This window comes from Desmodus rotundus, chromosome X, assembly GCF_022682495.2.
Source record: "Desmodus rotundus isolate HL8 chromosome X, HLdesRot8A.1, whole genome shotgun sequence".
In the NCBI taxonomy this organism is placed as follows: domain Eukaryota; kingdom Metazoa; phylum Chordata; class Mammalia; order Chiroptera; family Phyllostomidae; genus Desmodus; species Desmodus rotundus.
This window is the reverse complement of record NC_071400.1, coordinates 75,920,652-75,937,217: the sequence shown is the minus strand read 5'-3', so window position 1 is coordinate 75,937,217 and position 16,566 is coordinate 75,920,652. Positions and strand designations below refer to the sequence as shown.

Sequence of the window (16,566 nt, the reverse complement as noted above, 5' to 3'; positions counted from 1 at the left end):
AAATCTATGGTCCCCATAACAGCACTAACATTTAAATTTTAGGCTAACCATGTGAGTACAATCAGCCTTTCATCGTGCTTCAAATGTTAAGGGGCCGTATTTGATCCATGTACGGTGTGCAATGGTAGAATTTCACTCTACCCCATACTTAAGGGTTATCATTACTGTAACCCATTTCATTCCCACAGGTCTATTTCCATAAACCAATTTTCTGGGAGTTGCTATGCTATATCTAAACAAAAGTGAGTTTCACAGGAAAAAAACTCATGCACATTAGCCAGTGACTTGACGATTCAGGAGGGTAGCATTGAACCTGACTTTGATGTGGCCAGAGTGCATAATTAGTGGTACAAGTCACCATATACTGAGTACCCCCAACATGTTTCATGTGTCAACTAATTATCAAAAGACCCCCCTTCCTTTACTAAAAGAGGAAAATAAGACTGAGAAAGGTTAAAAAAAAACAACAACCTGTGCAAGTGTTCACACAGCTAATTAGTGTAGGGCTGAAATTTGAACTTAGGCTTACTGGACTCCAGAGCCCATGCTCTTTCCCAACTCTGCTCAGATAAACTGAAGACCATCATGCCTGCCCTCAGAGTCCACCACCCCACACTGATATTTAAAGCACTGCAAACTCTATGTCAATAGTTCACTTCAATAACACCCTACTCTTATATACCACTGTATATAGTAACAGTAACTAAACATTTAGGATTTTCTTTTCCGAGAGCACTAAAGTCTCTGGAATATACATCTCCTTCCCTTAATTGAGAAATATGTCAGTAGTGCTCTTTGATATTTATTTTTCAAAGTCTAGTTCTGATTCTATTTATCTGCAAAACAGACTTCCTGGAGAGCTCAATCTTGCTGGCAATGTGGGCTCTGCCCAGCCCTCTGCTGGGCCTCTCCCAGGCCCTCTCTGCAGCCCTATACTTCTTCTTCCTTGGCTTGGGCAGCACCTCTCTTTCCTAGAAAGTGTTCCCACCCCACTTCCTTCTCAGACTTCCCTTTCTCACCCTCCTGTTACCTACTGATGTCTCCCTGAATTCTGTCTTCAGTTCCTTTTCACACGATGAATGCTGCCTCTCATTCGACTCCACTGTTTTTACTACATGTATGCGCTGGTGATACTCCGCAATCTCTCCTGAACACTAGACCCAGGTGTGCATCTGACTACTGAACATCTATCTCCTGGATCAACAAACCCCAAGCAGTTGCCCAAACCTGGCCCTACTCCTCTGTTCTCCACCTTGGTGAATGCCACTCTGTCCATCCAGTTCTCCAGAAACAAGAAAAGTTTGGTCTTTTCCCACCCTCCAAGCTACATCTCTTTACCAAGACCTCTAATTCCATCCTTGTATTTCTCTCAGTAATGTATGTCCCACACTCTCCATCCTCTCTGTCCTAGTCCAGCTGCTCTTTGGCCTCTGCCTGGTCTAAAAATGCCTCCTAACTGGCATCCCTGCCTCTGGTCCTGTTCCCTTCCAATCCACCCTCCATATTGCTGCAGAATGATGTTACAAAAGCCCAAGTGATCATCTTACTCTTGTTGTTTAACATCTTTTACAAACAAATAAGGCCCTCTGCCTCTCTATCCAGGACCAAAGGATACTTGAGGCTGCACTGACACCAAAACACTCTCATGGCTCCCATCGGCCCGGAAAGCGTGCTCTCCACACTCCCCTTTTCCTGGTTAGGTTTTACTTTTCATGACTCAGTTCATGTTTCACCACTGCTCCTTGGAAGCCCTTTCCTAGCCTTTTTCTGTGGAAGCTGAAGTAGGCCACAGTAGGTTGACTGTAAGCAGACTCACTGCTTGAGGTCTACCTTTTTGGGGGAAGCTACTGTTCTATTTTTGGTGCTTAGTATATACTGTATTTTTGGACTATAAGACGCACCACCCCAATTTGGGAGGAAAATGGGGGTGCGTCTTATAGTCCGAATGTAGCTTACCTGGCTCACTGTGGGAGGGGGGGTGGTGGTGGAGCGGGGTCACAGGATGCAGGAGCAGGACCACATTTTTTGCTTCAAAATTTTTTTTCCCTATTTTCCTCCTCTAAAACCTAGGTGCGTCTTATGGTCTGGTGCATCATGCAGTCCAAAAAATATGGGATGTGTTTGTTACATGACTAATATGTAACAAATGTTAAGTTATATGTCAGGTACTGGGCATATAATATCACATTTATATTTCACAATAGAAAGAATAAAGGAAGGTATTACAGCACCTTCCTCTATAGTACTATTTTATATATATATATAAGTATATATATAAATATATATATAATATATAAATATATATATAATTATATATATAAATTTATATAAATTTATATATATATAATTATATATATATTTGTATACAGCACATTTATCTCTATGTGAAATAACAACCAACATTTCAATCGCACTCATCTCAATTACGTTCAGTAGCAGTAGATCCTTCCGTGGCGCTCTTTTACAGCTTACTTTTTTTTTCTGCCAGGGTCAACATTTTAAATTGTAATTCAATGGATTCTTACTACTCCTATTTGCCTCAGAAATGATCACTGAATAGCTACAGTAAAAGCCTGACTGACCAGCAGATGGGGACCATAAAGAAGAAACCAGCTGTTCCAACCTATTTAACCCAGTATTAATTCAGGTCTGAAAATTACCAGGCTAGTATTTGACAAGAACACTATGCTACACAAATTTTGTGCTGCTTCTAAAAGAGCACAAAAAAATTTTGGCTGGGGAAATGTGAAGAAATAGGTAAGAAGTGACAATTAAAAAGTGGTTACCATAAACAAATCAACAAACAAATGTTGGAGAGGATGCAGAGAAAAGGGAACCCTAGTACATTGTTGGTGGGAATGCAGACTGGTGAGGCCACTGTGGAAAACAGTATGGAATTTCCTCAGAAAACTAAAAATGGAACTGCCCTTTGACCCAGCAATTCCGCTGCTGGGATTATACCCTAAGAACCCTGAAACACCAATCCAAAAGAACCTATGCACCCCAATGTTCATAGCAGCACAATTTACAATAGCCAAGTACTGGAAGCAACCTAAGTGCCCATCCACAAATGAGTGGACCAAAAAACTATGGTACATTTACACAATGGAATTCTATGCAGCAGAGAGAAAGAAGGAGCTTATACCCTTTGCAACAGCATGGATGGAACTGGACAGCATTATGCTAAGTGAAATAAGCCAGATGGTGAGGGACAAATACCATATGATCTCACCTTTAACTGGAACATAATCAACAAGAGAAAAAAGCAAACAAAATATAACCAGAGACGTTGAAGTTAAGAACAATCTAACAATAGCCAGAGGGGAGTGGGGAGGGGACAGTGGGGAGAGGGATTTACAGCAACCACTATAAAGGACACATGGACAAAATGAAGGGGGAGGGTGGAGGTGGGGGAGGGAGGTGGGTTTGGCTGGGGTGGGGTGGAGGGATGGGGAGAAAATGCAGACAACTGTAACTGAATAATAATAAATAAATAATAATTAAAAAAAGACAAAAAAAGTGGTTATCTAGACTAGCTCGAATATTGAGAGAGACACAGTTTAAAAACATCATTTCATTACCGCTGGCTGATTATCTCTTCAGTGGAAGAGGCATGCCTATATCTTTAACATTAATAACATGAGTTTAACAGTTTCTCACCTCCCTGGAGGCTTTTCCATTATAAACTCCACTTCTGTCATTGAACTTGTTTAATCATCTTAAACCTAATTTTTAAATAAACTATGCTTTTCACTAGAACAACACATGCACACATATTTTTATCAAAGTATTAATTATATTCTATGAACATGAATGTGGTAGAATTCAGAAGAACCCTGCAATGCCAAATCAGCACATTTGGTTAGTTAGGGGAAGCTACCAGAGATCCTTGCAGCTAAAACAAAATTTACAGTTGCTCCTAAGAATTTCTTCAGTTCATATTCTAGTGTTTCTCCTCATATTCTTTCTCACTCAGGAAAGATCAAATGTGCAAAGAATTCAACTACACACAATTTACAAGAAGTTTAGCATCAAAATCCTCCTTGGTAAAAAAAAAAAATGTATATAAGAAATCCTCATGTCCAAGATATGGGACCAGTAACTCAGTTGAAAAGAGAGCTATGAATAAAGAACCAAACAAACTAGCTGTATTACATACATTGAAAATGTTATGGGAAGATTGAAAATACACTAGTGGAAATCTAGCCTCTCTAAAATTCAATATCTAAGATTAGTTTGTCTTTTTACAAATAATTAATGACTGTATACACTTAATTTTTATTTTACTTGAAACATTTGACAGGCAATAAACAGAATTACAGAATAGTCAGTGAAGAATACATTGAGGATACATAAAAATATATACTGGGAATGAAGTTTCTCACAGTACAGTTAAAACATGGAAATTACAGGAGTTCAGCAATACAGAATGACAGAAGCTAAGAGACAATAAAGCTTTCGTAATTTTTTAAGAGAAACAAAAAATATTTTATAGAAAACTAGATCAATTTTAAAGTGCAATTCTTCCTTAAAAATTTTTAATGCAAATAACAAATATGATAGAGTAAATCAGCTTGGGAATGAAAGACTAAGAGTTACAAGTATAGTTATAATATCATCTAATCCATTCTATTCTACAGATGAGAAAATTGAGGCCTAATGAGTAGCTTGGCCTGGCCAATATTCAAGTTTTACATACTTCCAAATTACAGATTTAAATTAATCTCCACTTTATTATATATACTATCATTTGTCTGGGTAGTAACTAAGAGACTACATTACTAAAATCAGAGCTCTGAATCCAACCATCACTTGGTAGATTGTAGCAAAAAGGACACATAAAAGGTAGAAAAGACAGCACTATTTCTTTAATATCGGAATTCTTCATGTTAGCTTTTGAATACCATCCATTCTTATAAAATTATCCTGAGTGGTAGGTAACCTAATCAGACTGAAAATAACTGCTAACATATTTATAAGAAGCCAGATAGCCCTTAAGGATCTGTGCCATTTGTGTATGCACAAACAAAATACTCTTATAGTGTACTCCTATTTCATAAGTCTATCTTTCATTAGTGATATTATCTTCTATGACCTTTTGGTATTTTCTAGTTATAGATTAATAATTTGGGGGGAAAATACACCAAGATATTAGTTTAAGAGGAGCTAAAGTTTACCAGTGCCTTGTGTTGTCTTTACCAGTCGTCATTGTACCATATGTGAAGTAACCATGACACAAAATCAATTTAAGAAAATGTACTGGGTGCCTATTATGTGTAAGGCAATCAAAATATCTGCCTGGACATAATCAGCTCAAATTTACTTTGTTACTTCAGTTCCAAATAATGTGGTAACACATTATTCCAGAATTTTTTGGAACCTGATGGCTTCAGAAAAATTTTAGAACCATTTTCTAAAAGTTGTTTTGACTGCACTGGCATTCTAAACCTCTGTACTTCACATTCTTTCCCCTTCCCCTCTGTGTTAGTAATTAACTTTCTTTGATATGTTTTATCTTTATCATATTTCACATATCCTTTGATTTTGCCTACTTTTCTGGACTCTTTTCCTTCATCCTGTCTTCCCAGCCTTTCATTCCCTTCATCACCTGTCTCCTGGTATTTCCCCTCACCATCCTCATTGTTTTCTTCTACTTCCTTCCCTTCTCCGCTCCCATTTTCTTCGTCTTCCCTCTTCTCCAATTCCTCCTTCCTTTCCCTTTCCTCCCCTTCCCCCTCTCCTTCCTCCCCCACCTCCTCTCCTTCCTCCTCCCCTACCTCCCCTTCCCCCTCTCCTTCTTCCCCTTCTCCCTCTCCTTCCTCCCCTTCCCCCTCTCCTTCCCCCTCTCCTTCCTCCCCTTCCCCCTCTCCCTCCTCCCCTTCCCCCTCTCCTTCCTCCCCTTCCCCCTCTCCTTCCTCCCCTTCTCCCTCTCCTTCCTCCCATTCCCCCTCCTCTTCCTCCTCTTTACCCTCTCGTAGCCCTTCTCCCTCCTCTTCCCCCTCTCCTTCCTCCCTCTCTCCTTCTTTTACTCCCCACTCTCCTTCCTCCTCTTTTTCTTCTCCTTCCTCCTCTTCATCCCTCACTCCTTCCTCTTCTTCTTCCTCTTCTCTGTCTCCCTCCCCTTGTTCCACTTGTCCCCCATCCCCTTTCTCTTCTTCTTCCTCCTCCTCTTCTTCCTCCCCTTCCTCCTCTCCTTGCTCCTCCCCTTCCCCTTTCTCCATCCTTTTGTTTCTTTCCTCCTGATGGTCATGTTCCCTCTCCTTTTGCTCTTGTCTCTGCTCATCTTCTAAATCTTTCTCTCCCTTACCCTGGATTTCCATTTCATCTCTTCCCTTGTCTTTCTGCTCCTCTCCCTCACTTTGCCTCTGTTCCACTCTTGAACTACCCTCCTTCCAGACTGCCTCACATCCACCTTCAGGCACATCCTCTGCCTCTTCCGCTGACTTTCCATTGCCTTCACTCACCTCTGCTCTGTCTGTAAGGTCATCTGACAGGATCTCTGCTTCCTCCTCCTCCTTTCCTCCAGGCATCTCCACATTTTCCTCTACCTTTTGCTCCTCTATTCCACTTCCTTCTAAATCCTCTGCTCCTTCCTCTTCCTCTTCCTCTGGAATTTGTGGCAAGCGGTCATACTTAAAATCATATTTTGTAATGAATTCGGATAGTATGAGTTCTTCCTCACGTTCTTGTTCAATAAATTTTGCGCTATACAATAAGTTTTGATAAGTTTCCACTTCATCGTCATCATCATCGTCTTTTTCTCCACTACTATAGTCTCCTGACTCAGGCAGCTCGAAGCCATCGGTTGTACTGGGCTCACTTTCACTTTCCATGTAACTGTCTGATTCCTCTATAGATTCTATTTCACTGTCAAAGATCTCATCTAGCTTGGTCATTTTCCTTTCCTTAATAAAAACACTTTCTTCAAAATGCTCATCAATATTCATGACTCTATTTGGTAAGCCACCATAGAATCTGTCAATATTTTTCACATTCTTTTCACTTTTTCTTATATCCTTCAGACCCGCCATTTCTGCCAGTTTAGTTTCCTTCTCAGAGACTATTTCTTCTGCTCCTAAGTCTCTCTGACTGCATTCTCCAGTACTTTTATTTTGTATTTTCTTATCATCGAGTGGATAAATAACACACCTATCTGTAAATTTAAATGTCTCCTTTTGCAAACCCTTCTTTTTTGTGTTGGCCCGAGGCCCACGTTGGCCTGAGCAGTGACCTACATCCTCATCTGAACGTGCTTCCACATTTCCAGATGTTGGTACCATGTATGTTCCTTTAGCCAAAATTTGTTTATATGCTTTCCCTTCTTTCATTTTCTGGGACATCTCTTCACTTTCATAGTCATTGCTATCATCCTTCTCAGTGCGAGCTGTATGCTGCTTCAGTTGCTCAATTGTTTCTTGTTTCTGTAAATTTTTTGAAGTAATCGTCATACTACTATTACTTGACCAGGTAACTTATTTAGTACAAAAACTACCAAGAACTTATACTGTTACCAGTTTTACTAAAAGAACAAAAACATCCAATTTTACCAAACATTTCCCAGATTTTGTTTTCTTTGGGGATAATTTATGCTGCTCTCTAAGTTTATGGTGTATCTAATTTTGATTTAATAATGTGTCTGTGTTTAACTTCTAAATTCTTACTACTTGCCTTGATTTTGCCATTACTCACAATATCATCAATATTTATCCTGTGACCCTGTTCTAAATCTAAATCAATTTTTAAATATAATACATGCCCAGGCTGATTTTGCAAAATACCATTAAAAATGTATACTTCTCTTGCATTCAGTGCAGTTCAATTTTTTTCTACCTTTCTTATCATTTTAATTGTCAATTTTTGATTGGTCTTTCAATTGCACAAAATTCATAAAACTAAAGAAAATAAATGAAAATGTGAAATTTCTAAAAATTGAAAAAATGAATAGCAGGAACTACTATAAAGTACACATGGACAAAATCAAGGGGGAGGGTGGAAGTGGGGGAGGGACAGGGGTTTGGCTGGGGTGGGGTGGAGGGATGGGGAGAAAAGCCACACAACTGCAATTGAATAACAATAAAAAATTAAAATTAAAAATAATTAAAAAAAAGAAAGAAAAAATGAATAGCTTATTTCTAGAAGAAAATGAAAAATAAAAACTGAAAATAAAAATCTTTATCAATATACTAAGTAAAAATGAATACATTTTTCTTTTCAAAACAAAACCTTGGGTTTTCAAAATTCTAACCCTCTTATCTACTATAATCTTTAATTGTAATAATTTGCATACATAAAAACACTACAAGGAAAATACTTAAGGTAAAATGTAAGATTTTAATAAAAACTATGAAATGAAACACTGAGATTTGAATGAGACTTTTAAGAATATGAATTAATATCCTGCTAGACAAAATAAGGCAAAAATCAAGTTGTTGACCTAAGTTTTGCAAGCTAATGGGTTGAAATATTCAATAGATTTGGGTCTCTAGATAGTAAAACCTCACTAAATCGAGTTTTACAAATCATGATGAGTGTTAGGCCCAGGATGAGGTCAATTTTTTGCTAAAGAAATTATTTATAAAACACGTTAAAATTAATATATAAAAATACTACAATAAATCTTTTTTTATTCACCAAAGTAAGCCTGGTAAGGCTTCTACTTAAAAGGATTATGTGAAGTATAAAATATATTATCAGTTCAAAAGGAAATGCCATCTTTTTGCTTATTCCAGGTCCTACTGTTTAAAAAGCCATGATTTTTTCAAGAGCCCTAAGACAGACAGAGGCCCAGGTGCCAGAAATGATTCCTAAATGTACGTGCCTTTATTTCCCTAGCACAATAAAGCAGCAAAGGCAGAGCCCAGGGTCAAAGAGGAAGGAAAGACATAGAGAAGCTGTCTACTTGGAAGTAAAGTGAGTCAATAAACAGCATTCACTGAGCTTTCACAATTGTGTTAGAACAGCTCTCCCACACTTAAAAAAGCTGTTACTCACCGTGACTCTGAGTAAAAAAAGATAACACTAATGAGGATTGGCACTAAATTTTATAATTTAGCAAGATTCTCTTGCATTTCAGTGACTTTGACTTAAAGGATTTTTAGCTTAACAATATAGAAAAGGTACTAGAAATATAAACTAAATGTTTTCTATAGCCTTCTTCCTTTAATTTACATTTCTCCCAACTTACTTTTTAAATTTCCAAACTCCTCATACTTTCACCCCCCCTGGTCCGTAAAGCTAGGAAAAGTAAAGAATTTTAGGGGAGGTCTTGATCTCTCCAGGGTTGTGAAAACCCAACTACTCCTTCCTCTTGCTATTCATTTGTTATTTATTAAAGGTCTATTTTTTATCAACCATGCCCAGTTTCTGGCTAATTTCTAAATGTTTAATCTCATTTTTATGTTACTAATTTCTTGATAAATTAAAGCCTATTCCAAACACTGGAAAAGCAACTGGTATTAAATATTCTCACTAAAACCACAAAATTTTAGAGCTAGAAAAGACGTTTATATCATTCTATAAGGTCAGCACAGTTACTTATACAAAGTAATACTCAAGTGAAGTCTGAGAGCCACTCTGATAACAATTAGCCTCTTCCAATGCTTAAGAACTACAACAATAGTGTTTTTGCTGTGGTGACAAGAAGGTATGGCTATTCTGACTTGTTAGTAACTCCAAAGAGCACATTTCAGCATTGGAATTCTGTCAGTCTCTGTTACATCAAAAAAAAAAACCATGCAAACAGAACAAGCCCAAATTGAGGTGATCTATACTGTATTCCTATCTTTTCAGTTCTAAAGTAAGTGAATGCTTACCTTTCTTGTGTTCTTTCCAGAAACATTTCAAAGAAAAAACAATTTAAACTGTTCTTACCCACCATGATAAAAATAAATCTCTATATTATACCTTTCTTTTTTGAATTGGTGATAATTTTAAAGACTTTTCATTGGAATTTAGGCTCATCATGTGTGTCTGAAATAAATAAAAAAAGTATATGTTCTAAAAACAATGAAGACTATATATGTGATTATATACTTATACATTCTAAAAATATATATAAGTAATACAAAACAGTTCAGACAGTAATATAATCAACTCGACTGCATACATAATGAGAGGATTGAATAAATGTTATTGCATGTAATCTATACCTCAATAAAGTTGATTAAAAATAACAAAATGAAACCAAAAGAAAAAGCATTTTATGCATATAACAGTACAGAAGTATATACATACATGGACACATACACACAAACACATGATGAACTAAAATTCAAACTTATATCTAAATACATAAATAAGAAAACTATTACCATATTTAAGACATCAGTAGTTTCTCCAAGGCTTTCTGTATCTGTGGATGAAGAACTGTCTGTATCCTTCCCTCTGGTCATCTTATCTTGAAAATTATCTGAATGATTAAAAGGGAAAAGAGAAAATCAGATTTTCAAAGGAAAAGTGAAAGACAGTTGGACAATAAACAGAAATTATTCTGTAATATAAAGTGCAGATATAATTTTATTGAAGGTCCTTTAACCACATTAAGGGAATTGAACAGAATTCATTCACAGTGATAACAGGTTTTAAAATTTTTTTGAAAATTTGAAGATTTTGACACTGATGAGATAACTGCTTCGTTCATATGAATAGACAAACACTATTCCTTTAGGATAAATACTACCCACGTGCCAAGCACTGTGAAAGCCAGTCCAAAAGAAGGGTCCCGGTGACCCACATCTTCCTGGTGTGCATACCCCAACGAAGTTCCTTTTCACATTTTACCAGATTGGTCTGTGTGGCCAGTAAAATAAAGCAGGCATAATTGTGACATTGTTGTGGTTTGTGTCTTGGTCCCACATATTCTCTTTCTTGGATCACTGCTCCGGGGGAAGTCATGTTGTGAACATCCCTAGCAAGAAGCCCATGTGCTGAGAAAGTTAAGCCCCCTGACAATGGCCCCAGTCCAGCCTTCAGATGAAAGCAGCCTCATCTGACAGCCTATCTGTGACTGCATGAAATGCCCTGAGCCAGAACTACTCAGCTAGGCTGCTCCTGGAGTCCTAATCCTCAGAAACTGTGTGAGATAACAAATGTTGTTATTTTAACCCATAAATTTTAGGATCATTTGTTATGTAGCAACAGATAACTAACTAGTACAAGCTCCTAGACACTTTCATGGAAAAGTGAAAAGTTATTATGTAATAAAGATAATTAGAAGTTATAAGCTCTATTTACCTTTCATTTTCCTCAATTATTATACCCCCATTTAGAACATGTACATTTACTTGAGAGGAGCTCCTTAATGAAGTCTTCACTAAAGATGCCAGTCCATACTGATCTCTCCCTTGTAAATTCATTCAGTTCAAATGGGCCAATAATCGGTTTGTGTTTGCTCCATGTAATATAAGATGTAGGTGATAGCAATTTAACTATTAATTCTTTTTTTGGACACTATACTTTTTCATTTTTCAGTTATAATTTATATTCAATATTATTCTGTATTAGCTTTAGGTGTACAGCATAGTGGTTAGATAATCATGTACTTTACAAAGTGGTCACTCCAATATTTCAAGTATCCGCCTGGCCCCATACTTAATGAGCTTGTAATCTATAAGGGAATATCAAATATATGGCATAGGGGAATGAGAAATCACATCTGAATGTTGGGAATCAGAAAATGTTTCACTAAGGAGGTACAGGGAAGGATGAGTAGAAGTCTGAGAGGCAGAGATGAAAGTGGACAAGGAAGAAAATGAAGGTCAGCGCTAACAGAAGCAGAGTTGCTTGTATTGAAGGGTTATCATGTGCTGGGAACATATATTTTTATACATGTCAGGTTAATCCCATTATAACAAGAGAGGTAAGTATTATATCTTGATTCCATACATGAATAAATTAAGGTTCAGTGACCCTTTTGGTGCCAAGTGTCAATCTCGGGTCTGTCTAAATTTCATAGCCTTTCCACTGAGTCTGACCATGAAGAGCTCAGTTTGATCAAAATCCGGGGTTGGCCCACTTTTTCTGTAAAAGGCCATAAAGTAAACATTTTAGGCTTTGTGGCCATACTAGTCTCTAACTAATTAAACTCTGCCACTGAAGTGTGAAAGCAACCATAAACGATACATTAAAGGAATGGACGTGACTGAGTTCCAATAAAACTTTTCAAAAACAGGGGTCTGGCTAGATTTGGCCCATGGGCTAGTCTGCAGGCTTGGGATCTCAGTTAGGATTATAAGAAAAAGACAACTGGAAGATGAAGCAGGTAGGAGTCATATGGGGAAATTTACTCTTATTAAAAAAAAAAAAAATACTGAGGATCCTGTGAAGACACTGGAGCAGATAGGAACTAAACTGCACCTGAGCAAAATTAATGTATGAAGTGCTAAGTAGGACAGATTGAGGGCAGAGAATGGAGGTTTGAAAAATAGTAGATCATTTAAGCACATGGCCTTGCCTTATACTGGACTGAGAAATTAGTACTCATCAGATCTGATCCGCTTTACCTTCTCACCAGCAAATGTACACATTTACCTCTATTTTTCTGTTAAAATGTAGAATGCCTTTCTTCTTACCAAAGACTTCTCTGAATGTGAGCCCCCCGGCCCTGTCTTCTCAAGAGCTCTGCACCTTGGGTTATACCGTCTCTCTCATGTGCTACCAATCTCTCTGGGACTACTGGCTTATGTTCATTAGCATACAAATATACTCTAATATTTGCCATTGACCCAACATCTCCCTCTAGCTGCCAGTAGATTCCTGTACCCCCCTTCATGACCAAAATATGCAAGAGAATTATCTTTACACCCTATCTACACTTCACTTCTTCATCTCCCATTAATACCTCAACTCTTAACACTCTGGATTCTACCCTGATCTTCCCCTGGAACTACTCCTGTCGAGACTACCAGGAATCTGCATGATGTTAAATCCATGGGCTATTTGAGCTCTTTTTCCTTGATGTTTGCCAAGTAGTTTGAATTCATGACTCCACTGTCTCCGAATCTCTCTCCTCCTACCCAACTGGCTGAGGAGGCGGAGGAAGGCTTCTTTGCTAGCTAACTGTTATTATGTCCTCAGGGCTAAATCCTGGGCTCTCTTCTCTTCCAATTCTACTCTCTCATAGGTGACTTCACAAACTTTCACTGGTTGTCAATACCATCTCTATTTTGATAGTTTCCAAATTTGTATCTCTACTCCAGACCTCTCTTCTGAACTTTAGGCTTGCACTTTTAACTGCCTGCTTGATATTTTTGCTTGGATGTTTCACAGGTATCTCAAGCTCAATTTTAATTTTTTCCCCCTCACACTTGTCAACCATCCTCTTGCCCCGGAATCATCTGATTCTTCTCTTTCCTTCACATCTATCTGTAATACATTAACAAGTTAAGCAAGTTCAGTTGCTTTTATGTCTAAAATGTACTTTCTTTTTTTTTTTTTTTTTATTATTATTATTTTTTTTATTGTTATGCAATTACAGTTGTATGCCTTTTCTCCCCATCCCTCTACCCCACCCCAGGTGAACCCACCTCCCTCCCCCCTCTCCACCCTTCCCCTTGGTTTTGTCCATGTGTCCTTTATAGTAGTTCCTGTAATACCCTCTTCCCACTATCCCCGCCCCCACCCCCCACCCCCGCCCTGGCTATTGTTAGATTGCAATCTGCCACCCCTTTTCTCTACCTCCACTGTGAACACCTTGGTCCAAACATCACTATCACTTACAAAAAGCTCCTAAGTATTCTTCCTACTTCCACTCTGGCCTCCCTACAATCCACAAAAAGGCAAGTGATCATCTTAAAATGTAAGTTGGATAGAAGCATCTCACCCCACTGTTTAAAATCATTTAATGACTTTCTATGGAATTTTAAAAGACACTCAAATAATATTGGCTTGTCATGGCCTATAAAACCATGAATAATTTGTCACTGCCTCTTTCTCCAACATCATCTTGTCCTGCCTTTTCCCTCACTTTCTAGCTCCAAGGGCTGTCTTTCCTTTTCTTGTAACTGCCTCCAAATCTTTACATATATTAACTTTCTTTGCCTGAAATACATAAATCCTCTCTCTTTGAGTGGCTATCTTTTGTGTCGTTAACATTTTAGCTTGTCACCTTCTCAACAAGGTCTTCTCTGACCACCTTTCCTTTATGATAAACTCTGAAATCTGTACATAACTAAGAAAAAGTCACATAACATGTTTGATACAACTTTCAAAACACTTTTTATTAAGAAAGCTTTAGCAAACGGTCACAAAAAGATTAAGGGATGGCTTTTCATTTTGATCTAGCTACAAAATTCTGTGTATCTTCACAATCAAATCTTGAAGTGGGAAATAACTTCCCCCAACCACAAACTTCTCTTTTCTTTGTACACACTGTTGTCAGAATCTACTTTTCCTGTGTATAGGGCTGAAGAGCGCCAGTAATTTTTATCTCAAAAGGAAATATCCAAAAGTTCTGGGTGAGATGTAGGAAATTAGCTCATTATCAAGGTCCTAATTGCAGACAATATCCCATTGCCACCACCTAAAATTCTTGCCTGAGTTCCTGATCTCTTTTTTAAAGATTTTTAAAATTTATTTACTTATTTTAGAGAGGGGAAGGGAGGGAGAAAGAGAGGGAGAGAAACATCAATGTGTGGTTGCCTCTCGTGTACCACCTACTGGAGACCTAGCCCACAATCCAGGCATGTTCCCTGATTAGGAATCAAACTGGTGACCTTTTGATTCACAGGCTGACACTCAATCCACTGAGCCACACCAGCTAGGGCCTCATCTTTTATTACTTCAATTACTTGTCTAGGTTCCTGATTCCTAAAATGTTAAAATTTATCTGTGCCACAGTACTTAACCCCAGATGCCCAGATTATTTTCTTAATTCCAAACCTACTGCTTACTCAGATCTCCTGATCTTGGCTTCTTGTCCTGTCCCTATTATTCGAGCACATGCCCTGAAGTAATATATACATACTCCTAAGATACACAAATGCCTATAAACAAAATTATTTATAAGAGATATAAACCCTAAGAACCCTGAAACACCAATCCAAAAGAACCTATGCACCCCAATGTTCATAGCAGCACAATTTACAATAGCCAAGTACTGGAAGCAACTTAAGTGCCCATCCACAAATGAGTGGATCCAAAAACTATGGTACATTTACACAATGGAATTCTATGCAGGAGAGAGAAAGAAGGAGCTTATACCCTTTGCAACAGCATGGATGGAACTGGACAGCATTATGCTAAGTGAAATAAGCCAGATGGTGAGGGACAAATACCATATGATCTCACCTTTAACTGGAACATAATCAACAAGAGAAAAAAAGCAAACAAAATATAACCAGAGACGTTGAAGTTAAGAACAATCTAACAATAGCCAGAGGGGAGTGGGGAGGGGACAGTGGGGATAGGGGTTTTCAGGAACTACTATAAAGGACACATGGACAAAATGAAGGGGGAGGGTGGAGGTGGGGGAGGGAGGTGGGTTTGGCTGGGGTGGGGTGGAGGGATGGGGAGAAAAGGCAGACAACTATAATTGAATAACAATAAAAATTTTTTTAAAAAGAGGTATATAATAGCTAAAGACCTGGGATTACAATTTAAAACATGAAAGCTATATCTAATAGGTAGTGAGGTAGAGGTATTTACTATATATACTATACTAAATATATAGTATTTATATATATATAATATATAGGTATTACATGTTTCTATACATTTATTTTTATATATAACATTTATACATGTTTGTATACAAAACAATTTATATTTATATAAACATATTTATATACATTTAATATATATAATACCTATATATAAGTAGTGAGGTAGAAGTATTTACTACACTGAACCGGGAGTATATTTACTAATAGTTTTCTGGAGGTGCTAGGCTCAATGCTAAGTATATTATATGCGTTATTTAACTGTTATACTCACTCCCTAAAGTAGGTATTATTGAACTCATTTCAAAGATAGGGAAACTGAGGTTTAGAAAAATCATGCAACTTTCCCAAAGTCAGTCACATAGTTAATGAATGTCAGAGCTGTCATCTGGCCCCAAATCAACCTAACTGTATATACCAGGCTCTTAACCTCTATGGTATACTGCCTAAATACAGAACTTCACAAAGGTCCAGAAGACCTGCATTCAAACTTATTCATTTCATTTATAAGCTGAGCAACCTTGGACAAGTCACTCAATCTCAGGCCTTGCTTTTCTCATCTATAAAAATAAAGACTGTAACTCTTACCTAATACACGGAGTTGCTTCAGGGTTTTTTAAAAACTTGTTTTAAAGATTTTATTTATTTATTTTTAGAAAGGTGGAGGGAGAGAAACATCAATGTGTAGTTGCCTCTCCCACGCTCCCAACTGGGGACCTGGCCCGCAACCCAGGCATGTGTCCTGATTGGGAGTTTGGGAGTTGAACCGGCAACCCTTTGGTTCACAATCCTGTGCTCAATCCACTGAGCCACACCAGCCAGGGCAGGGTTTAAAGGAGATAACATAAGTTAAGGTACTATGTACACCAAACACTGCCCTACAATGATATGCTGCTGTTATTATATGGAA

At 37.8% G+C, this 16,566-nt stretch overlaps 1 protein-coding gene across 5 annotated transcripts in view; it reads right to left on the bottom strand.

Moving 5' to 3' along the window:
* RPGR (retinitis pigmentosa GTPase regulator) overlaps positions 1 to 16,566 on the bottom strand; it is a 53,189-nt gene that overhangs the window by 11,220 nt on the left and 25,403 nt on the right. For 3 of the 5 annotated variants that reach the window (XM_045197939.2, XM_045197938.2, XM_045197940.2), the window contains exons 12-14: positions 10,311 to 10,408; positions 9,904 to 9,969; positions 6,465 to 7,421 (exon numbers count right to left, since the gene is read on the bottom strand). In XM_045197939.2, the coding sequence (XP_045053874.2) occupies positions 6,465 to 7,421; positions 9,904 to 9,969; positions 10,311 to 10,408 (1,121 nt within the window). Of the gene's footprint in view, positions 1 to 3,972; positions 7,422 to 9,903; positions 9,970 to 10,310; positions 10,409 to 16,566 lie in introns of those variants that run through there. The other 2 variants (XM_053917675.1, XM_045197941.2) reach the window with 2 other exon arrangements.